The sequence below is a fragment of the Manis pentadactyla genome, chromosome 1 (genome assembly GCF_030020395.1).
Source record: "Manis pentadactyla isolate mManPen7 chromosome 1, mManPen7.hap1, whole genome shotgun sequence".
Lineage (NCBI taxonomy): Eukaryota > Metazoa > Chordata > Mammalia > Pholidota > Manidae > Manis > Manis pentadactyla.
This window is the reverse complement of record NC_080019.1, coordinates 148,268,432-148,295,845: the sequence shown is the minus strand read 5'-3', so window position 1 is coordinate 148,295,845 and position 27,414 is coordinate 148,268,432. Positions and strand designations below refer to the sequence as shown.

The 27,414-nt window shown below is 33.9% G+C and overlaps 1 protein-coding gene across 2 annotated transcripts in view; it reads right to left on the bottom strand.

The window, feature by feature from the left end:
- The window catches only part of CADM2 (cell adhesion molecule 2), a 338,329-nt gene that overhangs the window by 88,762 nt on the left and 222,153 nt on the right, over positions 1-27,414 (bottom strand). For both annotated transcript variants that reach the window (XM_036898781.2, XM_057501862.1), the window contains 2 exons: positions 23,836-23,926; positions 2,349-2,527 (listed from right to left, as the gene is read on the bottom strand). In XM_036898781.2, the coding sequence (XP_036754676.2) occupies positions 2,349-2,527; positions 23,836-23,926 (270 nt within the window). The remainder of the gene's footprint in view (positions 1-2,348; positions 2,528-23,835; positions 23,927-27,414) is intronic.

Genomic DNA, 27,414 nt, shown 5'->3' with positions numbered 1-27,414 from the left:
TGTACTGGAGCTATATTAAATTATCACAGCTAATGTAAAACCAACCTTGGTGTAAAAGATAAAAGGGTAAAGTTCTCACAAATGATCACTTATCACTACATTCTGAAATGCATGCAGAATTCATTATAGATCGAAATGCCACTCAAATTTCATCACTTAGTAGGGTTTTGAAACAGCCAAACCATTAACAGAAGAGAGTCGCCTTTTATATTTATATAACCAGTGACTAATGAAACATTATAACCTGCGAGCAAAGGGGAAAAGAAAAACACCTTTATTTTGTAATGAACCCAATTGGAGCCCTTTTTAAACACAGTGTAATAAGGTTTCACTGTTTCATTGAGCCTCTCATTACTTGTGTCAATAATCCTAGGTAAACTACTGTTGAACTTCACAGCATTTATCTAGCAGCATGAATAGCATTAATCTATGGGGTGCTTTTGATGAACTGTAGTTCAAAAAGCAAAGCCAAAAATGACTTCTTACAAAGTGCTTAGAGAAACATTTATTAGAAATATAACAACTGCCAACTACCTAAAGGTAGCTTGGCTATTTAGAAAATCATGCTGCTGGCTAGTTGCAAACACCAGAAAAAACATATGAATTTTCCCCATTTGAATTACTTTCAAAAAACGAATGACATATTTCTCATCTAAGTATACTATTTTCTCTGTCACTTTCCTTCTAATTCTCTACATTTTTATGTCATATTGCTTTCGGTACAACACAGCATGCTATGTAACATGCCCCCAGGTTCCCAAAAACTTTTGTGAGAGAAACACTTACAAAGTTAAGGGTGAATGAGACTATATTTCACTTTAGATTATGATTGCATGGTCTAAACATCCAGGTCAACACAAAGGGAAAGGTGTTCCTGGATTCTGCTCTAAGGATCCAACTTACCTTCTTGACCCACCCTGTTATATCTCTGGCAGTAAGACTGGTAGGGTGTGTCTGAGGGGTTTGCCACATTTAATTCTAATTTGTCAGTCTAATTTGATTAGGCTGATCTTTCCAAAAAGATGAAATTTGCACAGATCATGAGATACTAGGAAGGAATCTCTCCGCTCTATCTTCAAAATATCTATATGTGGATATTCTATTCACCAGGCTTCATTGCCTATACATAGCAAAGTGGTGTTAAGAGTTGAGAGACTGTATGCACTAAAACAATTTGAAAATAGGAAAGCTCTAGATTGATTCAATGTATAATTTTTTTTCTCCAATCATGGCCTATGTCCTAATAAAATAAATACCTGGGAAAAAACACAAACTAGGTTAATTTTTATTTTTTCCCTAAACTTGAATCTCTTTACAAAGAATTAGACTTTACTCCCACAGTTCTGTTTTTGGAAAGGTATAGAAGTAACCTGTGCTTCTTACATTAGTTTATAACTAGATTCATGGAAAATATATCAAATAAGCATACTTTCTCCATGATTTCTAAGATCCACTGGATTTATCACAGCATCATGTTTTACATAATACTTTTTCCAAATACTATAATATTGTGTAGAACATGATACTAGTCTTTGAAAAGGTTTACTTGGTAAAATATCTGACAAAAATCTGATACAGCCTAAAGCTTTTTTTCATGGAGATTCACAATATACCCTGGCATAGTAAATAAACTCTGAGAAGTCTTGCAATAAAGAAACCTGACTAATTTTGTTTGTTGGAGTATTTATCAATCTCATAATATTCATCTCCATCTAACAAACGTTGAAGCTACCTCATGAACAAACCATTGTAGCTTTTGGCGTTTAGATAAACAGAGATTCTCGTCAAACTTGGGCATGGTATTTCTTTCTGCCATTTTGTTATATTTACTCAAACTGTGACAGGAATGCAGAGGAGACACAAATGTCTGTGAATGTTTCAACTTATTGTTCATGAGAAATTAATGCAGTTATCATTAATATTGTACAACTCTGTCTTTTCTGCATCTCAATGACATGCTCAGTGGTTATTAAAAATATTTTTGTGATAATGCAACAAAAATTAGCTGAAGGGAAATATAGTTTTCATGATTCTGATTTACATGTAAAAGCATTTATTGGTAAAATTAAAAAAATTACACAATTTACTAGTAACTACCAAAAATTATATATTTGTATTAAAGAAAACCTTCACAAAACTAATTTTTATTTTTAGTGTATTTTGTAATTGTATTATTAGTTTGATTTTAGAACATATTATTTGTGAATCTGGAGATACTTACACTGATAAGAAGTCCTGTAAGAAAAAGGAAACCTGTTTAATTTTTTTATTATTCTAAAAATTGTAACAAATTTAAACAGTTTCTTCATTCATTCTTTAACATATAAAGATGTCAAAAAGTTACTCACCATGTACAATGAGAACATACTCTGCACTGCTTTGGCCAATGGTGTTTGTGGCTTCACAGCGATATGTACCATTATCCGTTTTGTTCAGGAAAAGAATGTTTAGCTCCCTACCACTCACAACCATTCGGTCAGGATCTGGTAATTCTCCACCATCCTTTGTCCACAAAACAGGTTCTGGCCTATTGGATTTAAGCATGCATATAAATAGGAAAAATAAGAAATGTTAAATTTCTGTGATAAAGTAAATCAAGCAACTTATAAATACTTAAGATACATTTTGTGAATAACCCTTGCCTAATTCTGTAAGGTACAAAGGAACCATTATGCGTGGTTTTCACTCAGAAAATTTGGAGGCTACATATATCTATAAATAAAATATAGTGAAGACACTATATTAAAGTACACAACACAATGATTTAATATATGTATATATTGCAAAATGATCACCACTATAGGTTTAGTTAACATCATTCACCTTACATAGTTTCAAATTTTTGCTTGTGATGAGGACTTTTAAGCTTACTCTCTTAGCAACTATTAAATATATAATGCAGTATTGTTAACTATAGTCAGCATGCCATATCCAGTATTTATTTATCCTATAGCTGGAAATATTTACCCTTTGACTACTTCCACCAAATTTCTCTACCCCCACACCTTGCCTCTGGCTACTTCCGTTAAACATTGTTCTGCAAATCCTAGCCAGAGCAACTAAGCAGGAAAAAAATAAAAGGCATTCAAATCAGAAAGGAACACACAAAACTGTCTTTATTTGTAGATGATACGATATTATCTACGAGAAACCCTAAAGGCATCACCCAAAACTGTTGGAAATAATAAAAGATTTCAGTAAAGTTGAAGGTTACAAAATCAGTATACAAAAATCAATTACATTTCTATATGCTAACAATGAGCTGTGAGAAAGATAAATTAAGAAAAATTACCATTTACAATTGCATCAAAAAGAATAAAATACTTAGGAAAAAATTTAACCAAGGAGGTGAAAGACTTGTACTCTGAAAACTGTAAGACACTGATGAAAGAAATTCAAGAAGACACATAAGTAGAAAGAGAGTCAGTGCTCATGGATTGCAACAATTATATTAAATGTCCATACTATTCAGAGCAATCTTCAGATTCAATGCAATCCCTCTCAAAATTACAATGACATTTTTCACAGAATAGTGCAAACAGACCCAAAATTTTGTATGAAACCACAAAAGACCCAAACTGGCAAGCAATCTTCAGAAAGATGCAAAAAACTGGAGGTATCGACTCCTTGATTTCAAACTGTATTATAAGCTATAGTAATTAAAACAATATGGTATTGACATAAATACAGACACATAGATCAATGTGGAAAAGAACAGAAAGCCCATGCATAATTGTGGTCAATTAATTTTTGACAAAGAAGCAATAATATACATTGGGGAAAAGACAGTCTCTTCAATAAATGGTGCTAGGCAACCCGGACACCCATGTGATAAAGAATGAAAATGGGTCCATATCTTAACACTATACACAAAATTCAATTCTAAATGGATTAAAAACTTGAATGTAAGCCCTGAAACCCTAGAATTTCTAGAAGAAAACATAGGGAATTGGCACTGAAGTTTTGGATTTGACACCAAAAGCAAAGACAACAAAAATAAAAATGAACAAACGGAACTACTAACAGACTAACATGTTTCTCACAGCAAAGGAAACCATTAACAAAATGAAAAGACAACAGATAGAATAGGAGAAAATATATTGCAAATCCTATATCTGATAAGGGATAAATATACAAGATACATAAAGAATTCATACAACTTAATAGTGAATATGACCAGATCATAAATGAGCAGAGGGACTGAACTGACATATTTTCCAAAATGAAAAGACATACAAATAGCCAAAAGCTACATGAAAAGATGCTCATCATCACTAATCATCAGGGAATGCAAATCAAAACCACAAAGAAATATTACCTCATACCTCTTAGAATGGCTATCATTACATAGACTAGAAGAAACAAATATTTGGGAGGATGTGAAGAAAAGGGAACATTTGTGCACTGTTGGTGAGAATGTAAATTGATGTAGTCACTATGAAAAACAGTATGGAAGTTCCTTAAAAAAATAAATAGAACTATAATTTGATCCAATAATTCCACTTCTGTGTATATATCCAAAGGAAATGAAATCAGTATCTAGAATAGCTATCTATACTCCTATGCTCACTGCAGCATTATTTACAATAGTCAAGACATAGAAACAGCCTAGGTGATCATCAATGGATGAATAAAGAAAATACATTCCAAATATAATGGAATATTATTTGGCCATAAAAAGGAAGGAGACCCTGTCATTTGCAAAAACATGGATGGATCTTGAGGGCATTATGCTAAGTGAAAAAAGCAGATAGAGAAAGACAAACACTGCATGATCTCACTTATTTGTGGAATCTAGAAAACTCTAACCTTACAGAAACTGACAGTTCTCCAATTAAACACCGGAAAATAATTCTATCTCAAAACCTGCTTTGAGAAAAGAAAGGACAAATAAACAATGGATTTCTATCTTCAAAGATATGATTAGAAGAGATTATATCTTTATTATTGATTAGAAGAGTTATAATCAATATAGTGATAATGGTAGTGATCATAGGTACTCCACATATATTTTTTAAAATCCTCATAAGAATCTTTGGTAGACATCATTTTTTGAAATCTAATTTACATGTGAATATGGAAGATCAGAGATGTATCTAAACTCTGGGCTGAATCCATAGTTAATGCTTTGTACACTACCTCTTGCTTTCTAAATGATGAATATTTTCCTAGTTCTTCTATGTCAAAATTTTCTAATTTAAACATGATTTTATCATACCACTGGAAACTGTTTTTGGAAAAGCTTTAATTATTTTGGTGAAAACACTGGGCTTACATTTTGTTTTTGTGAAGACAATTAGAATGGAGGTCTTGACAACTGATGCCCATGACTGAGACAGCTTTTCTAAGGCAAAAAAAAATTATATTTTCTGACAAAATTTTGTGAAAGGGATAAAAGCTCTTAACCAAGCAATAATAATTATTGCTAATAATATCAAAACCAGCAGGTCAGCAATGTGGTGAAAGAATCGCTTTTTAAGTAGTAAAAACACTTAGAGAGACAATAGAGAGGGTAATTTTATCAGGACTATACCCATAAAACTTCTGTAAGAGCATTCTATGAAAAAAAGAAGAAACTAGTTATCTAAAAATATTGAGAAAGGACAATAGTTTATATCATCAAATTATATAGACACCTTACTCTCAGTATTTTGAATGAGAGTCAAGTCATTAATACTGCTCAACTTGCTTTGTATGTCCCATATCTGCCTGTTGCTATTTGAATTTAAAATCCTTATTTTAAAACTGATAGCCTGGATAATTTTGTATACTGTATGTCTTTCACATCCTCTTTTGAGGAGGCAAAAGTGGCACAATAAAACTATAATTTACTGCACATAATTGAATATTAGAAGTTGTATCCTTTCTACAAAGCCATATAAGGCTAACATTAAAATAACAGTTATATTAAGGATAACTTGAATTTTAGAAGATTCATCCTTAAAATACTACTCAAGGGAAGTATTTTATTTTATCAAGAGGCAATACTTTCTTGCTGAATAAGTTGGAATTTTTAAACACACAGATATAATTATATGCATGATCCACACATTTCCATATACTCAAAATTATGTCCCCCAAGTTCATACTGTCAGAACTTTTGTCTGCTCAGGTTCAGAAGTTTTCAGTCACATCTTAAAGCATATGGCTCTGTAAATATGGAATTAAATTCAGATACATATTTTAAAATTGTGTGTATATAAATGAAGTTAAAAATCTAGATAAATTATTCAAGCTTCCAGTCTGTATTTTAAAAACATTTTTTTTCTGAAACAATAATTATTTCTTTTAGGATAATAATGAAAAAACACCTACAAAATGATTAACAGGAGATTATAACTATAAGTCACTGCTGACACTGAACATTTCAGGATTCTTGATCTTTTTCTGTATGGTATATCTTCAAGGTGGCAAAAAGAAGTTAGCACCATAAGATGCAATTTTAATGAAATGAAGGTTAGAGTTTATGCATTGATTAAAATAGCCTACACATATTCCAATTAGTACTTAAAATGTTCAAGCTTCTATATATCACCATAAAAATATTAAGTGGTTTAGCAGGTCTTGATACAATTTGTGTTTCATCTTAATGAAACGGGCCCCTAGGCTTTCTCTAATTGGAACCCAGAAATGAGTGAGTTTCTTGCTGCAAATGAGTAACAATCTTCCCTGCTGTTCAGGAGACCAAAGGAGATAATTTAAAAAGTAGTTCCAGTTCACAGTTTCCATGTAATAATCCTGAAAAAGAGTAGGAGCTAGACACCAGGAATAAGAGGACAGTGACACAGCATCAGACATGAGATCACACTGCAGAACTCCACAGTGAGAACATGAATATGGTCAACCCAGAGGGCTCCCCTTTTAAAAGCGCAAATAATTAGAAGTTGGGAATCTCCCATATGAGAAGAAATCTGATTTACGTTTCTGTCTACCAAATCTATAGGGCTAAAAAGATGTTTCATTTTCTTATGCACCTGAAGACATTTTGTAGCAATTTCTTCCTAGGGCAACAGAAACAAACAAACAAACAAAAAAGTGAAAGAAGAAACCAAATATGCTCATGTATTTATTCTCTTGTATTCTAAAGTCTTGGTGAAGTCGTTTTTATCTTAACAGATTTTTGTTAAAAACTTCTATTAATTCAGTGTTTTACTTTGTGCATATCTACTAAGAGATCCTGTAATATTTTTATTAACAACTCCTTGTTTATAAATTAGTGTTGAGAGAGATTGCCACAACTCTCTCAGACTTCTAGTCTGCTTCCTTCATAAGTACAGTACAAGTTGGGCTCTAATACTAAAATTAATCTTATGAAAATTTAACTTCCCTTTCCTAGATGACAGGAAAAAATAGGCACAGTAATAGTATTCAGGTAAAGATCTTCTAGCTCAAAAAACCAACCCAACAATTTCCAAATATATACTTTATACTTCCTTTAATATAAGACAAAGCAGGAACTTTTACTTAATAATTCAATGCCTTATGTATTATATGGCACATAAAGATGACTACTGCCTTTATTTCAGTTTAGAGATTCCACAGGTGGCAGTAGATGTGATAGAAGTTTTAATGTGAGGGAGTTTGTTTTTAATGGCTCTCCTCTATTTCCTGTGATATTTTCACTCTGAAGTAAAAGAAGCTAATAGGAGTTATGTAAACATTTTGGTCCCTTTCTATGCTTCCGGCAAAACTTTTAAATCAAGAAATTATACTGAAAAGCCTGTGTATAAAATTCTGTGTTTATGCTATCAGATTTTTAGAGAAATGGAAGGAGAGAAGTTAAATGCAAATTAATTAACAAGAGGGTTTGAAATTAGGTTCAAGTAGAAAACAATTAACTTATTGGGTTCCGAGAAAGATTCTGAGAGAAGAATCTAGCCTAAGCAGCTCTCTGCTGGGTAGTGTGTGATTGTATCCGTAAATCAGACTCAAATACTGTACCAACCAAGTGAGGAAGAAGAAGCAAAAAAGGAGAAAAATATGATGCTGGGGTTGCTTGCTCCTTTCTTTAGTTTAAAAATAAATACAAAGCAAGTTCAAGGACTAGCCTTTCTTAGAGCTGTGAAACCAATTCAAAAATAATTTCGCAATGAGTCTTTGCTGGAAAAAATGACATGGTTGCTAAACAGAAAGACATAGAAAGGGATTTCATGTGAAGTTATTTACTACATCGATTATTTCAAATTTAAAGATACACCAAAGTTTATTTTGTTATTGAGGTTCAAATGAGATGTTTCTGAACATAGTCTGTAAATGACATTCTACATATATTCAAAGTAATACTCTTAATTATTATAAAAATATTGATCTAGACCATTGGAGGGCATATCAAGCTGTGATTTTTCCTTAGATTTTATTGTTGTACATTTTAATTGAAATGAAATGTTTTCCTTTTATTCCTCATATTGATTTCATACTTCTTATAGGAACAATTCTTAAAACATCAAATAACTTTTACTATTATCCAAGTTAACTTTCAATGTTTTACTTATCACAATTGAGTACATTTAAAAACATAATGAATGAAACATTTATATTTCTGTTTTAACAGATACAGTTTTGCTTAAGGGAAAACAAAATTTCAGAAATATTTATAGTCAAATAGTCTTCAATGAGTCCTGATGGGCTTAATTACCAGAAAATGTTCTACTCTTGCACTACATCTTAAGACAGATCAATGAATTTTCCTGTTGCTGTTTAAGTATGCCTATATATTCTTGATTAGGTACCTTACTAAGTTTATGCAGTTATTATCTAACAATTATCTATAAAAAATCTGTGCAAATCTTTGAACCAGAAATTTTTTGTGAGGGATATTGAAGGGCCCCCACCCATAAGACGGCGAACTTCCTGCTTCTCTTCTGGGTCCTCGGTTCCACCTGGACCCACCTGAAGCCCAATCACCTCTCTCCCCCCTCCCAATCCCAGCACCTAACCAATAACCACTAGCCCCATAGAAGTAACACCACAATCACCCCATGCCCCTTCCTACATAACCCAGCACCTTTCCCTAATAAAGCGGAATTCTCCAGTGAATTGCTGCTGTTTGTCGCTCCTTTCCTTTCAGATATAAGGAAAATAAAATAAGTGTCTTCTATCTGTGATACTGTATTTTAGTAGTTTATATGAGAAATGTCATCAACCAAAGCACAGGCAGGACATGGTATCATAAGTGAGTTATAAAGCATGAAGAATCATATCTATATTAGGGACATGACAACAGCTTTTATGAAAGATACATATCTTGATTAGTGTCTTTAATTATGGTAGGATTTTTACTGGTAGAAATAAAGATGTTAACTCATTGGGAGTCAAAATTCTGGATAGGATGCCTGCCCTCTAGAGGCCATGTTGGTGAATAGATGAATTTATATATTGTGAGTACCAGGAAAAGAGAGTAAGGTTAAGAGCTAATATTGTTATTGGCTGAGATAACAAATTAAGGAAGGCCAAAGTTAAAAGCACTTGATAACTAGTTGGTAGTAACAAAATCAAAAGTCAAAATGTAAGTTGACATGAAGGAACAGGACCAAATAGGTTCATAAGGAGCTTAGTCCAAGAAAAAGTTTATAGGACGAAAAGCTGAATGTAAAGAAGTATTACTTTAGTATTAGACCAGAAGATGGATGATGCCATTAATCGGAAGAGAGAATGCAATGTGGTAGGGAACATTCTGGACATGAAGAAGAGCATGAAAAGAAGCAAAGAAGTGGGGAGGTTTGGGGTAGAGATGTGTGTGAGGGGTTGCAAAACATGTACGTTTAAACCTGTATATTTTTTAGCTTGGCACTCAAACTTGGTCTTGAGTGCCAGGTTAAAAAAAAGCCGTAAATTCATGAAAAATGAAAATACTTTACCAATAAGCCTCTTGAGAACTTAATATTCTTGTTCAGAGTTTCCTTTATGTATACCAATGTGAAATATCTGATAAAGGAAAGTCAATAAAGAGATCATATACAGAGTTCTGAAGAGAGAAAATAAGGTCCTATATGAAGTTGGAGTATTAACAAAGGAAAGCATAAAATAATAGAAGATAATAGAAGAGCTCTTGGGAAAGTAAACACAACTTTTTGGAGCCATAAAATGTACAGCGTTAATGAAGAAAGAGAAGAAACTCTATGTAATGTCCAGTGTGTATCATATGAACAATTTAGTGCTAAGTAGGAAAAAAATAATAATGCAAAACCAAACAACCAATCAAACAAGTGGATTAACAAACAAAATATAACTAAGATGAACACAAACTGAGGTATAGCACAAAGAAAAGATTATTTCACTTTGGGACATACTGAGTTCAAGTGTTGAAAGAAATCAAGAAATACATCTCCATCCAATGCTAAAGAAATAAGAAATTAAAAATCAGGGCCAAGCAAGTGTCTAAGCTCAAAAAAGAAAATAAAAGATTAAATTACCAAATGTCTTAGAATATTATGACTTAAGGGATGAAAGAAGAAAGATAACAAAATTCTAGAGGTCCAAGATAAGTCAAAAGAGAATAATGTCATAGGAACAAGACAGAATCTCTTAAAAAATTTACTGACCTAAATATTTACATTTATAATCCATCCAATACCTTGACCTTCAGTTTCATGATTCCCTCATATCCAATAATTATTTTCTTAGCCCATTTCAGCCACAATGAACTTTGTTATTATCATTGCTTCATTACTACAATAGCAGAAAAATAAATCTCATTTTCGCCTATCACAAACTCCCATGTTTTCAATTCACTCCTGTTCATACATCAAAACCTCCAATCTTAACCAATGAACTCACCATTTACCTTTATTCTTCAATCCCTTCATTCCTTTACTTCTTGCTTTAACCAATCCTACAATGCAATCAATCAATCTATCCATCTATATATATATATATTTTTTTCTTTTCCATCCACTGTGCTTATTTGGGTAATTCATGCCTGATGAACACAACTTTTCATCTTCTCTTTATCTTACCAGAACATCAAAACAAGGTAAGGAAAAAATGAGAGGGCAAACGGTTTGTTCACTTAAAACTGTTCTTGAAGTCATCATCCAAGAATACGGAAGGGCAATGAGAAGAATATTTTAAAGATAAAGTAAATTTCATTACACTGTCTTAGAACATTTCATGCATTTAATTATTTTTTGTTTCTCTGATCTGTTGAAATATGCCTCATATATCATCATAAACATTACTTAGAATATATAATTAGATCTACACATTTAAAATATATATTTTTTCCAAGTTAGTACTTTGATACAACTATTATCTTCATTTATTAAATTGGTTCTGTCCTAACATTTCAAATATTTAGGGCTAGAAAAGTACAGTAAATGAAGAGAAAAAAGGAAGGAAGGAAGTAGAGGCTTGAAGAAATTACCCAGATGAAGAAAATTCTTAACTTCTCTTTTAAATATATGATTTCCATTGTGTTTATGGCCTTTTGTAGCTATTTGTATTGGTTCACTTAATAAATATGTCTTTATGTCTTTGTGTGTGTGAGAGAAAGAAAGAGTAAAATGGTTCCTTAGCTTTTGTTCTCATTGGTTTCTACTTCTTGTGGTTTCTGGATGTGTTCTTCAATCATCTCTTGTTTTATCTTTATAATTCTTGTCTTTGCTTAGAATAGATGTGATATTCCCATAGGTGCAGAATTCTTTGAAAAGCAATAAATCTTCTATTTTTTTTTTCTTTCTATTTGCAGTTTTAGAATCCTAATGATTCCTGTTGAAAGGATCAGTAATAAAAGGCCCTAACTCAAATATCACCATCAGTCCTTAGATCTGATAGAGGCAAAGGTGTTTAATGCAATAATAAATGAAATTAGGTTGCAGTGGAAAATTCAAGCCTTCTTATTCCATTAAATTGCAAGTTGAAACTCTGAATCTAAGTTTATCTGTTCATGTAGATTCCTGAAATCAACTATTGTGCTAGTACAGTGTCAAGTAGAAGTCTCATTACATTAAAGGGTAGATTTAGATGGGACAATAGCATCAATGTTAACTTCATCATAGACTTAAAACCCCAATAGCAAATAAGAAATGGACTTCTATCCTGATTAATCTGAGCATATGCTACTTGATTCTGATTTTTCAAGGTACTTGTCTTCAAGTGTAGAAGCTTGGAGGTGAAACAGAAAATAACCTATATGGAAGAGGTAAGTGCTCTTTAGAAAACTTGAAAATAATGGCATTTTTGAGAGTGCCTATGAAATCCTGGACTGCTTTTTACTGATAAGGTAGTACTCACTGACGATTATTTTAACACTTGAGAAAGGTTGCAGTCATACTACAAACTGTATAATTCCAGCCAATTTATGGCACAACAAATAAAAGATTATTCCTAGAAAAGATAACATTGCTATGATCCTGAAAGAGTGACAGATTTTACCACTGAAGGAAAAATATTCAAGATTGAGACAAATGCTTAAGCTAATCTCTCAAGGGCTTTGTGCTAAAGCAAAACAATTACCCATGCCTTATCTATACTTAACATTTCTTTTCTTGGGTAACCACAGAATATTAATTCTTGGTTAAAAGCTCAAGGAATCTTGAGTAAACATCCATTTCTTCATCCAAGCAATAGTAAGTCCCTCTGTGTATGTACATTAAGCTTAAAGTCTTTACAATATCTTTTAAAATGATCATTCTTAAAATATTTTTTCAACTTATTGAAACTTAATAGCTCCTGAAAACCTACTTTGACTAATCTAGACTTTGTGACATTTTCATGTTTTTTAAATCAAGAACTCATTAGTCTGAGTTTCTCTGAATCTGCCCCTTTACCACCCTACACATATTTTAAGAGCAATTTGATGCTATATAAAATATATCTATAAGCATCTTAATCAGTCAGATGACCGAAAACCATTCAGTTCAAGGGCATGTTGCAATGATGGGGTCCTATTTTCCATATAAGAGTTACTTTACAATCCATTACTTTCACTACTATAAAATAGTGCTAATTAACCTTATAAGATCAAATACTATGTTAAACACTGTGTCACCATTACAGAACTGCTTCTGCTTCATGACTTGTTCTTTTCCTAATATTAAAACCAATGGTCTTGGAAAAGTAAAAGTAAAGTGCACATCATTTATCTGGTAGCTGGGGAATTAAATGCTCCATGTAAGTAAATGCTGAAGATAATTAAAATTTAAGACTTAAAAATTTGAAAGCATATTTTTATCATTTGGAAGAAATCCTTCTCAAAGGATCAAACTTTTCTGCATTATTAAACAGAACATTCTTAATGGCATTTGACTGTTTTTTTTAAAGCTAAGAGCTCTTTAGTTTGAACATACATTATGGTGATGGTTTTAGAAGAAGTAAAGCTAAGATTAGGACTTACTATGTTCTTTCTCTGAATGTTCCCAAGACCCGCTTCACCACAGTTAGTGTAGAGTAATAATTTGCAAACATTTTGAGGCGTGACCTATGGTAAAAATGTATTTTGCAACTTTATACAATGTACACACACACATACCCAGAAAATTAGAGCTTGCTCTTTCTAATGTACTGTGACATTCTCTTTTCTTTTTCTTCCTTCCTTCTCTTTATTTTCCCTTCCTATTTATTATAATCTATTTTATTTCTGCTTTTAAAATAATTTTTAGATTGATCTTATGGTTCATTAATAAGCCACAGCCAGTAATTTGAAAAACAGTGCAACTGTGGCCCACAGTGGATCTCCTGTGACCTATGGGTCATTTTGTCTCTACACTGCAAAACTATTATATTTTTAATGTCGCTTTTTTATGGTCATTTCACTATGTTGTAATTGTGAGTGCTTGTGCTAAGTCCACCATAGCTCGCTACTTCATGGATGTCTTGAAACAAGCCGCAGTAGTAACTGCTGCTCTTTCCTACTGCCCGTTTTAGTTTCTCTTTCTCTCTTCATTCTCCTGTCCTTGGAGCATCCCAGATATTTCTGGTACTCTGAATTTGTAAGACCTGGGCTTTAAGGCCATCATCAATCACTGACTAGTCTTCCAATTCTAATAGTATAGGGTATCTCTGAAATATTCATATTTTCTACAGTTTGGGGCCCTGTTTGCTGTTTAAATGTTTTTTCAAACTTTGAAGCAAAAGGGCTTCAGTGTGATTAAGGTTATATCTGGAAAGATGAATCAATATACACCATACATTGTAAAAACATGTGTAATGCAAGAATATTTCTTTAGACTGAGTGAATGGCTGAGGATAAGAATTTTGTTTCACCATCAATGGTAATAATAACTAATATCTACAGTGATTCTGAATTACTTATATTTTCCAAATTTTGTTTCCTCCTTATATTAGGCAAAAGTGATAGTAAAAATATTTAACAAAGGCATGGAATAATCTGCTTCTCGGTAAACTCACTGGTGACCACCAGAAAGATGTTAGCTTTAACATTATTGTTGCTGGGCAGCTGTGTCTGGGGAGGTCTCTCCATGAGCACTAGGTGAAGCACTAGGAAAAACCTCAACCTGGACGGGGGAGGGTTCTTGACTCTGAATAAGAAGGAATTCTCAAGCAGGTCAGATGAGTGTAGATAAGGTAGGAATTCATTAAAGTGAGAGTAGCAGGAAATGGCAGCTGCTTTGCAGGCAGCAGAGAGCAAGGAAGTACAGAGGGAGGAAAGGGAAGTCACTGAACTCCTGCTCAGCATAGGGCAAATCCCTTGCCAACTCCTGAAGCCAGTCACCTGGCATTCAGTGTCTGCTTAAATCTGCACTGCATGGAAACTAAACCCCTACCACTTCAGAATTTGGGGGAGCTGCAGAGCACTGGATGGAGTGAGATTATGTTCTGAGTACCTCCACTTCCCTACTGGCCTAAAATAAAACAGGAGAGAAAAAGGACTGTGCTAAGACCAGAAAGCTGGATGAAATAGCAAAGTGACAAAGACACTGACCACCAGAGGTGGAAATCAGTGAGTTCTAGTCTTTATCATGGAGAAGAGTTCAGAGACAAGTGCAATAGGCTTATGCAAAAATAAAGTTTATTTGATACAAGACAGCACACACTCAGAGAAGAGTGTGGGAGACCTCAAAGAGGAGGTGCACTTAAGGCCTTAGGATTCTGTCTTTTAAGGCTTTCAAGAATGGGGCAAAGGGAGGCAGGGCGAATCGAAGGTTGACGTAGGCTTGACATGTGGTCTCATGTCTGTCTCTGGTAAGAGACATTATGTCACCATTCACAGTCAATCCTCTAGATAATTCTGTAAGATAAACTTAACACAAGGAATTTATTGGTCTGGTTTCTCTCCAAGATAGTGGTCTCCCTCAAGAATTGGGAAGGTATCAGTTAAGACTGTTTGCCCTGCCTTAAGGTGGGTTATTGCCTGATTGCCAAAGAAAATCTTAGGAATCTTACCTCCTAACTCCCTGGTTTTCAAAAAAATGGAATCTTAGCTTTAAGATGGAGTCCCTCCTATTCCTACTAAACTGTTCATATCTTGGCAGTTTTCCTCACAGGCAGGAAATTAATCATGATGCTTGTCCCACGTCCCTGCCCTACCTCATTATGACACATATTATGCAAAAAATTTCAAAGAGAAAAACAAATCTTATTGAATAGCACTTGTGGAACAATGGGTTAACATTTTCTTTAATCAAGGATGGGATATAGTATTTTAGCTTTTTTTAATGTTGAGTGATTTTGTTTCTACAATTTTCCTACAATTACCATTTTGATGATTTTATGTTTATATAAACACACATAAAGTGTTTACAAATCTTTAAAGAGTAGAATGCTTGTTTATATGTAATCACATGATTAATAAATAAAAAAACTGGGTTTTTAAACCCACAAGCCCAAAAGTGCATGCATTGAAAAACTAGTCAATATATCAGACAGCATCATTCCACAACAATGTCTTAAATATAGAGACATTTTTATGTTGGAGTTTTCCACTGAACATTTACATAATATCTCAAAATAATTGGCTTTTTGTTGCAAGAAAACTACTTACCTGGAAATGTTCACACATTTCCTCTATGGATCTATAATTGTGGTTTGGCAAGCTCTTAAGGGACTTTCACAAGACTTGGAACATTTAATTGAAAATGATTGAGTGCCCAACGCACCACAGATGCCCAGTCTAAATAACAGCAATGGAGATTACCTAGAGTCAAATTCTTGTTTCAAAATTAAAACCAAATATATGCAGTCTCATTTCCAAGATAACCACTTGTGTTTTCCAGAGAGTCAACATGTGATTAAATTTTGAAGCCATGAGATAGAAGCAAAAGACCATATGGGCCTCAGAAAAGAAACTCATATATAAAGGACAGCACATGGGTACATTTCATAATTTTTAAAGTTATGAAAACTTAGCGCTAACTTCCCAATCTTATACCTTCAAAAACATTTTAGAAGAAACTCAATATATTGCCTTTAACTTTTAATTAATTGAGACAGTTTTACATCTCTCTAGATACTAGAACACAAGAGAAAAAATACAATCTAAATGCCCTGTAACTCCAAGCATTGCTGTTGTGCTATTGTGAGAATATCTATATATAATAAGGAGATCTTCATTATGTTTATTCTGCCAATTTTTCTGTTGACAAATTGTACTTAACAATAACAAGCGCTATTAAATAAGAAAGAGAGTCTCTAAGGAGTGCTTTCTTTTAAATTCCTGCTTATTCTATTTGCCCTAAAGTTTTCCCATTGTATTCCAATGAATTGGTATTGCTTTGTAGTTGTAACCTGCAGCCTGAATCTTTTCAAAGATATATAAAATTAAGGTATACTATAACCTGTTTTTTAAAATTAAATATATGTAATAGAGTAATCATTATGCATCTAATCATAAAATCTACATAGGAACTATTTAGATATAAATAGAAACTTTTAATTTAATATTTAGATATGCTCATATAAATTTGAGCTTACATAACTGGTAACTTTTTAGAAGTATTTGAAACATGGGTTTACCTAACAGTTAATAAGAACTATCATTCTTGCAACTTTACCAGGTTATTGTGAAAAATCAATGACTGGAGAACTGAAAATGATCAGTAAAGAAGAAAACATAACTGTCAGTGTTGTTAAAAATTTTTGAAAAGCATGTTTGTAATTTGAATTCTACAATTTACTAGCTGTGTGACTGGGTAGGTCATATAACTGCTATAAGACATTTTTTCCTTACCTACAAACTAGAAATAATAATAAAAGTCTTTCTAAATCTTTTGTAACAGGATAGTTGTGTGGTTTAAGACAATAAGAACTTGGAAAACTATGGTCTTAAAACATCACCAACCCTGGATTCTCAATCACTCATGAGCCATGCCATTCACAGTTTCATTTGTTTAAGGTTTCTAGATCTTTTGCTTTGGGTTTCTGTCAAAACAGGCTAACTGGTTACTCTCACCACAGCAGAATAGCTCTATAGTGTAGCCCTTCCACATTGATGAAATCAGAACTCATTCTCTAGCCCTTCTAGTCCTTTCCAATTGTTCTAAAACTTCTTCTACTTCAACAAAATGAAGGTGCTGTTTCTCTGGTCCAGGATTTTCTAGTTTCCTAATATTACATTTTACTCCCCTGACAGGCGTTCATGCCTCTGCCTCTGTGGGTAAATGGAAGAATTTCCAGAATCTCCCATCTGCCTTAGTTCATTTACATATCAATAGGTGTTTACCACTTCAGAGCCTCCTGTCAATCTGGGGCAAGGAAAGAAAACGGCCATTCTCTCCTCCCCTCTGTTCCTGGTATGTAATTGGTCTGTTATCTGCCAGTCACCAAGGACCAGCCTATGGAATTCCTCCCAGAAGAAGCAGAAGTAGAGAGCATGTGGTGAGGGCACAGTATGAGTGGTGGCTGGAGGAGCTGGACAGGGACAGGCCTAGATAGTGAATTCGAGAAGGCTGTGAACAATTAAAGATGGTTTCTTCCAACTTACCCTTTCCCTTGACTTATTTCAGTTTCACCAGTTTCATGAGGGAATTTTCCCCTAAGAGCTACAGCCTCTTCTAGCACTTCATTGTTACTATTTAAGCTCGACTAAACCATCAAAGGTGTTCTATCAGTTTATCCATGACTTTAGACTTTATTCCTTTGCTGTTCTAACGTGCTTTTGAAAGTCACAGACCATCATCCTAGGATGTATTCATTCTGCCTGGAACCTTGAATTTCAGAGCCATGAAAGAAACTTGACATAATAACTCAGCATCCAGGGTTACCACAGTAGCTCAATATCAGCATGTGTACTAAATATATAATTAAGACTTCTGAGTGTAAAACTTGATGAGAGGCACTGTTTGTAATTCTTTAACAATACAATTTACCATCAGCCTCATGTTATTATTTATTATGAAATTAGTTGAAGGCAGAAATTTCAGATATATTTTCATTAATCTTTAAAACAATTTATTTTCAAGATTTTATTTTAATTTTAGACAATAAAAATACTTGGTATTTAAGAGTGAACACTAAAGTAAACTGTGAATTTTGGGGTGAAAATGATGCATCCGGGTAGGTTCATCATTTGTAATAAATGTGTCACTGTTGTGTGGGATGCGATAGGGCAGGTTGTACATATGTGGGAATAGGGCTCTATGGGAACTCTGTATTTGCTATTCAATTTTACTGTGAACATAAAACGGCCCTAAACAATTTTACTGTATTTGCTATTCAATTTTACTGTGAACATAAACTGCCCTAAAAAATAAAGTTTATTAATTAAAAAAATACTTGGTGTGTTTAAGTGCCTTGTTCAAGACCAGGCCCAAGACAGGCACAGATTTATAATTCAAACCCAGGTCTGTATTCCCCACTCCACACACCTGCACCACACAACTTTCTGTGCCTCAGATCATTATAGCTCAGGCATTAAATGGGAACATATATACAGACCTTGAGGATTAGATGGATTTCTATAGCACAGTTGGATGAGAGAAATAAATATGTGTAATTAGTATCAATTATTCATTAGGACAAATCATGTGAGAATGTTATTGTTGATCAATATTCTTTTTTTGAAAATTTATATATTTTTGAAAATTTATATTTCCTGTTTTGGCCTAAAACATTTCACTCTGAATGATAATTTGCCTTCTTTAATGCCTGGTTTGTTTTGTCATTTCTTCTGGCTGTGATTGGATTGTATTCCAATTAGTAAATAACCTATAATTTGTAAAAAGGTACATATTAGGCTGAGAAAACTGACTTGATATAGAAGTTTTGCCTTAATTTGCATCTCATTTTTTAAATCTCTATTATGGTAATAGGAAAATGCATCAATATGTTCTTATCAGATTTCCTTTTAAATTCTTGATCATTTTGAAAAAGGAAGTGTAATTGTTCCTCTAAGGCACCTCACTAGTTGTTATGTGGTATGTGATCTGTCTTCCTAAAGATTGAAATCATTTTTCTTACATAGAATAGGACTGTTATGTGCTATGCAATTACATATACTGTATTTGTGCCAAGAACATTAAGAAAAAATTGTGGTTACCAGAAGGTAAAATAGTAAGTACAATATAAACACCATTGGGGAAACACAGAAAAATTTATCAATACCTATAATTATTTTCATTTATAGAACCAATGCCAAATACATATTTATTTGACTGAAAATATCCCGTTGCTTTTCTGAGGTAAATTTAAGAAGTGTTAAACATTTGATTAAAATGAATGATGATTCTTTAGTTATAGTATACAGGGGAAACCCCAAACCTTTTAAGGTCATGACTTTAATGTAACATAACAGCTTTCTCTCCCCTTCTAATTCTATAAATGGAGAATGCTGCTGCCTGCAAGCTGTCTGGGAATTCAGCCAAAGAAAGAAGAAGGTTGCAAAAACTCTGGGGACTTGAAAGAAAAGTTGTTGGCATTAGCTTGGTCCTTGCTTCAAACTAAAATTAAAACAATAGACAGACATGTACAGTAATCTCTTTTTTAAGGAAAGAATAGAATGCTTCTATGGTAATGTCAAGTGGAACGATTTGGTCCTGGCCCAAGTTATGCAGCTGTTCCACAGGAAAATAGCAAAAGGCTTCAGTCTAAAGTAGGCAAATAAGAAATGATTGTTCATAAACAGTCACTGGGGCACTCACATTTAGAACAAGGACAACAACATTAACATATAGGAGGGCAGGTTAAAACATGAGTCTCAGCACAAGTTGAGCCATGCCACCATTTTAGGATTTATACAAAAGGTAGTGGTGTTACTTTGCCTATTATCAATATGCCTAATAATCATTGTTTGGGACATCATATATTGGTCTAACATTTTTAAAGAAAAAAGATTGAATCATGGATTAAAGATATTTAAGTCAGCTATATGATGAAAAGGAATCATATACCCATTATCCATTTCTGATTCTCACCTGCTCATTAAAGGTGGACCAGACAAATAGTAGAGATAGTAGAAATAACTGTTTCAGGAGCAAATCAGAAGCTAAGCCAAAATGTTGCTTCTCAGTGGTTCCAAAATAACAAAATGGAGAATCAGGTGTAATAGGTGCAAAGTATTTGCTATTACAAAGTAATAGCTGCAAAATAGGAGCAGAACTCTGTTAGTGATTACCAGGGTAAAATAGGAAATTCAAACATGCCATTGGGCATATGTGATATCACATACTTCATTTTTATTCCCACCCTTCATAGGATTATTATTATTTTAATCTTATCTTAAAATATAGAGTGTCTCTGTATTATTTTTAATTTTAAAACTTCTGTTTGATACAAACTTCTTTTCCACTTCCCATGACTGATTTCCTGAAATGGGTGGTCTTCCCATTTTCTTTACTTCCCCACCACCTACTAACTCACTGATTAATCCATTTCAATTTGCCTTCTGTTCTCTTTGCTCTGGTAAGACTGTTTTCTTTATAATCAGTAAGATTCCCTTCTGGGAAAATCCTATGATTTCTTTTCAGTCTTTCCTTGCTTTTTTTGTTCTGTCTGCCTCATCTGGCCCTGTTGGAGATAGAATAAAAACTAAAGAGGAGCTAGAAATTAGACTGTCTTGAAAGAAGTTAATGCTTTCACTTATTGGAAATGATCGTGACTTAAAAAATGTAGAAGAGTGGATTTTAAAATGATTAGGAAGAACATAAAGAAGCAGTGAGCTGAAGGCAGGAAGGAATCAAGTTGGCTATTTACTTTAAGGCCCAGACAGTCCACAAGGGAAGAAAATGGTAAAGAGCAAGTTGAGAATGACAATAAAATACAAAAGAATAAGTTAATACCCATTTAGTTGTGGACCATAGTATATAGAACTTTTAACAATGGAGCCTACAAGGATAAGATGGAATATAATGACCATTTTAACCCTTATGGAGCTTATGAGCTAATTGCCAGAAGATACTATATGGATTAGACGTTTTTTGTATGGCTATAAACTCATGCTAGAAATGGTCAGTGCAGTAGGACTTTAGCAAGCTACTATACCCAGAGAGGGCATAAACATTGAAGAAGGTCTGATAAAAGAGGATGGCAATAGTAAAATATGTCTTGAGACTAGCCACTTCTTCCCGTTCAAGCATCCAGGGGTTCAGCTGCAGTGCTGAACATTACTGTAGGGCCCATTCCAGTGTTTCAGAAGTTAACTTTAGCCAACATAAGGGACAATTTAGACTCAGCAACTGAAGTAACAGAAAAGGGCTGAAAGAATGTAAGTTTGGGCAATGATGGAGCTGAGTTTAAATCCTGACTCAATCATTTAAAATCTGGATGAATAAGGACAATTTGGGGAACACTGTTGAGCTTCAGTTTTCTTTTCTGTCGAAGAAGGAGCTTTTCTAATTTCCTTTACCTATTTGCTAAGTGATATTAATCAGTATTCTTCTGAGAAAGGTGACATTTTCTATTTCTTAAACTTGTGGAATCTTTGTACTCTTACATAAAATAAATAAATAAGAGATTATTGTATTTTCTTTCATCAGTAGTACAGAGGATTATTACACAGCCAAGCTTATTTCTAGGTAACTAAAACATAGACCCACAATAAAGCACATCTACTCAACCATATCTGAGCTAAGGGAAATGGACTACTTAAATACCCAATTATATAGACCTCACAATCTAATTATTCACAATAATCAAATGCTGTTTCTACTGCTGGGAGTGGTTATAGAATCAAAGAATAGATTACTGACAGGCAACTGAATGCTATTTGCACAAGAATGAATTTATTTCCAGCATTCTAATATACTGTATTTCCCATCTTCTTCTCATTGCATAAGTTATACACATATTCCAAATGTCCAAATATGTTCTTTGGGGCAGATCTATGGAATGAAATGAAAGTAAAGCAAAAACCCTTTACTATGCCCTGATCCTGATCATGTTCATTCATATCTCCACATGCTGACCTTTGAGATTATAAGGAGGAACAGAAGCAAAAAAAGAAGCAGAAAAGAAAGAAAGAGGAGGAGCAGTTAGGGTTAGAAAATAAATAATAAGCAAAAGAAAGAGGAGTGGAAAGAGGTTCTTGTGTTAGATACACAGATACAGGCCTAAAGAAATTAGATTAAGTATGTCTAAAGCAAACTAGAGTCTATTACACTTCTTTTCCTACTTAAAATACTGAAATTGTAGCAAGAAGCTCTTGTTCAAGCTATAATGCTGAAATGTACTGTCACATTTAGATACCTTACTGTGGTTGAAAAATGTTTTCAATAACCAATTTAAGTTTATCAAAAGGTAAGAACTATAAAAGTGCATTGCACAGGATACATGTAGTAAACTTCTATGAAAAAATGTGTTCAAGGTCTAAAATATCCTAAATGTTTTTTTAAAAGATAGAAGAAAAATAATGGATTAATTTATTAAATGTACTTTAAATCAGTATATTTGTAACTCCAGAAAATAATTAGTGGCAGAGAGAATAGTTTTAAAATGTCAATACTGTGAAAAAGAAAGTATTAATTCACTTAGTGTGTTAAAAAGTATAATACCGTATAATTGAGAAATTTGAAATTTCAGGCTTCTGTCTTAAAATTCTTTTAGAAAAATTCCTCATGGAATCTACACTTAAATAACAAATATTATTAGAAACACATTTTTAGTAATTTAACTTGAGTTGCACAGAAGCTATCCCATAGAATTATATACAGAGAACAATTAAATTCCTCCTTTTAAAATTTAAAGAGAAATGTGAAGCAGTTGGAAGACTTTTAAAAATCAAATAAATGACTTTCAGCTAGACCTAGAGTGTCACTATATTAGAATGATCATATGGCTTTTAAATAGACTTTGACTAACCCATATATGGATAATCCATACTTGAATTTTATATAAAAAAATCAATTTTCTATGAGGTAGCTGTTTATAAACATGAATGTCGAAAAGTACAATTTTAGAGCTGTAGTGATACTAGAAGTCATATATTCTAATAAGGAAATCACAATTGAAAATGTTAAGCTTGTGACCCTTTTTGTTTACATTATCTCCAACCTGATCACATTCACAAATTATGTCTCAAGGGGGATACAGTATTGATTCCCTTATTATGAAAATGATTCTCCATTTAACTTTAAAATTTGTGTGTATTTTGAGGATGCTTCAATATTTTCACCATTTGTCATAGGAGAACTAAGTTCAACAATGTGTAACTTCTACCTGATGACGTAAAGTGACTGATTATGCCTTCACTCCTTTCAGGCTGAAATATCTTACTGGAAGAAAAAGGAAAAAATCACAGCTGGAAACCTTCCCAGAAACCTCACTAGATGACAAAGTAAAAGACCGACCTTCCACAGACACTTAATGAAGACATGGTTCAGGGCTTTTCTTTTCTAGAGATCACTTTGCCCACAAAGAAAAGACAAAAACAGTGGATTTCTGCAGTTAAAACCTGCAATCAAAGCAGGATAAAAACTGAAAAACTTTACTGCTCATTATATCACTTACAGTGGTTTTCCTTTGGATTCACAGGTCAAAATTAAAGGCTGTCCTTCTTGTGGAAAAGGAGTGGATGGTATAATCTTAACTGATGGTGTATCTAGAAAAAATTAAAAGGAATATTAAGAAAGGTCACTAAACACATATGAAACTATACATTTAATAATTGTACATTACAGTAGATGTTTAGGCTATTTCTTACAATTGTATACATTTATAAGGGATGTCTTTGATTTGGTGAAAAAGAGTATGCAATTTTAAGAAGGCACCATCCTGTCCATGAAAAGCTAACAAAAATTTCTGAATATCTCATGAGCACCCCTGTTGTATTATTTCTGAAATCTGAATTTAAAAGTGGAATTGCACAAAGTGGTTCAGATGAATATAAAGCATTTCATACAATTGTTTTTTCAACTATTTATAGATGCCTATGAATACTATTATTATGGACTGAATGCATTTATGTACATTTGAATAACAACACTTTCATTGTTACAGGAATACCAGAGACTCACAATGAACTTGAGATCAACTACTGTCTCACCAGCATTATGCAGGATCTTTTTGAAAATGCAGTAATGCAGCACTTAGCACATGCTGCTTGCTCTACAGTATAGTTAGCAAATTTTTTGAAATAGTTATTTAGAATGGTACTAGAAGTTAACGTCTTGTTATATATGGTATAACATAATTGCTATAAAATTATTTATTTCCATAAAACAATTTTATTCTTTGTCAAAGAGGATTAGAGTACTTTAAGACATTTATATTTATAACTTTTATGCCATGAAATATTCCTTAACACAGATTTTATTTCATAGAAGAAATGGAAAATAAACTAAAGAGACAATGTAAATACACAGTCCTTTGTGAAACTTTGCTAGTCCCGGCATTGTGTGAGCAACACAACATGAAATTCTAGTTAACAGGGAAGTGGCTGCTCTTATCTCTGTATCATGTGTCTATGCAAATTGAAATGTTCCATTTTGGGGATCCTTTGCTTATTTAACGCTTAAATAATAACTCAGACATCACTTGCTAAGGGCAATTACTCTCAAATTTGGTCAGATACCTCTGCTGCTCGTTCTCTTTTGCACCCTGGTGTAATTTTTAAAAAGTTACTGTTGTATCGTGAGTGTCTTATACAGGCCTTTACACAAAATTTGTGCTTAATAAGTTACTATATGAATTAACACACTAAAAACACCAAAAATGTTGATACATTTACTTACCAATTTGATACACTGATTCTGAAAGATTTTTTAAAAATGCTTAATTGAAATTTTGTTGGGGCCTGCTATATGTAAAATTAATCTTAAATATTCACGTCACAAACCTCAGATGGACTTTTACTCTTAGCTCATATTTAATGTAATTCAATGTCTATTGCTGATTCTCTTTCTCATATAAATTTTCTGCATTAAATAATAACTTTCCATGAATATGAAAATGGCTATTTGTTTTTTAATGTAAATATCACATTAGTAAACTGCTTTTCTCTCCTCATCTGGCAGGGGAAGCACTCAATTGTGAAGAGATTTATTTTAAAAATCGGCCAAAATTGTAGTTTATAGTTCCATGAAATGTTAGCATTCCTCTTTAAACATTCCATGTGAGTAATGTACAAAAAATAACAGTTTTTTTACATCAAATATTCCATAGTGGGACTAGTATGCCAAACTTGGTTTTTCTCAAATAATTTTTTAATAACAGAAGTAATCTGAGTTTTAACAGGTTTTTACTTAACAATAAAGATCTCTGTTGTATTTTCATCCATCACTTCATTTTATCCATGATGGTACTGATGAAGCACTGTTAGGGTAAAATTATTTTTGTGACATCTTTCTATAAGTAATACCTTTAAATTGCTATGGGATGCCAATACTTAATTATTTGTTAGCTAGAAAAAAGACAAAATAAAAATTGTTGTCATCTCAAAAACTGAGTTAACTTTAATAATCTTCAAGGATTTTTTTTTCAAACTGTTTAATAATTGAAACCCACATGTAAGCATATTTTTCTATATTATTTATTTGTTACATATCAAAATGAATGAAGAGGGGAGGGGCGGAAGATGGCGGCATGAGTAGAGCAGCGGAAATCTCCTCCCAAAACCACATATATCTATGAAAATATAACAAAGACAACTCTTCCTAGAATAAAGACCAGAGGACACAGGACAATATCCAGACCACATCCGCACCTGAGAGAACCCAGCGCCTCGCGAAGGGGGTAAGATACAAGCCCCGGCCCGGCAGGAGCCTAGCGCCCCTCCCCCCAGCTCCCGGCGGGAGAAGAATAGGCAGAGCGGGAGGGAGACGGAGCACAGGACTGCCGAACACCCAGCCCCAGCCATCCGGGCCAGAGTGCAGGGCCCTCGATACTAGGAAAACAGGGCAGCAGGAACAGTGAGCGGGCACCGGTGGCCTGGAGCTGGAGGACACCAGAAAAGCGAGCGTACTTTTTTTTTTTTTTTTGCTCTTTTGTTTTGGTGAGCGCTTTTTGGAAGTCCTAAAGGGATAGGGACCCCAATACTAGGGAAACAGGGCAGCAAGACTGGTGAGCAGAGACCTGAGGCTGGCGCCGGAGAATAAAGAAAAATGAGCGGCCACCTTTTTTTTTTTTTTTTTTAATTAAAAATTTTTTTTTTTTTTTTTTTGGTGGTCCTTGTTTTGTTTTGGCGGGTGCTTTTTGCAAGTCTTAAAGGGGCAGGGTGGGACACTTAATCCAGAGGTAGGGAATCCGGGGATCTCTGGGCACACTAACCCCTGGGCTGCAGGGAGCAGGGAGGCCCCTTACAGAGATAAATAGCCTCCCAGCTGCTCCCGCTCCAATGCGACTCCACCACTTTGGAGTAGCTGCCTGAGCCAGGCCACGCCCACAGCAACAGCGGAGATTAACTCCATAGCAGCCGGGCAGGAAGCAGAAACCCTGTCTACGCGCAGCTGCGCAGCACAAGCCACTAGAGGTCGCTGTTCTCCCAGGAGAGGAGGGCCACAAACCAACAAGAAAGGAAGTTCTTCCAGCCTTCACGAGTACCAGTTCTGCAGACTATTCCTATCACCATGAAAAGGCAAAGCTACAGGCAGACAAAGATCACAGAGACAACACCAGAGAAGGAGACAGACCTAACCAGTCTTCCTGAAAAAGAATTCAAAATAAGAATCATAAATATGCTGACAAAGATGCAGAGAAATATGCAAGAGAAATGGGATGAAGTCAGGAGGGAGATCACAGATGCCAGAAAGGAGATCACAGAAATGAAACAAACTCTGGAAGGGTTTATAAGCAGAATGGATAGGATGCAAGAGGTCATTGATGGAATTGAAACCAGAGAACAGGAACACATAGAAGCTGACAAAGAGAGAGACAAAAGGATCTCCAGGAATGAAACAATATTAAGAGAACTGTGTGACCAATCCAAAAGGAACAATATCCGTATTATAGGAGTTCCAGAAGAAGAGAGAGAGGAAAAGAGATGGAAAGTATCTTAGAAGAAATAATTGCTGAAAACTTCCCCAAACTGGGGGAGGAAATAATCGAACAGACCACGGAAATACACAGAACCCCCAACAGAAAGGATCCAAG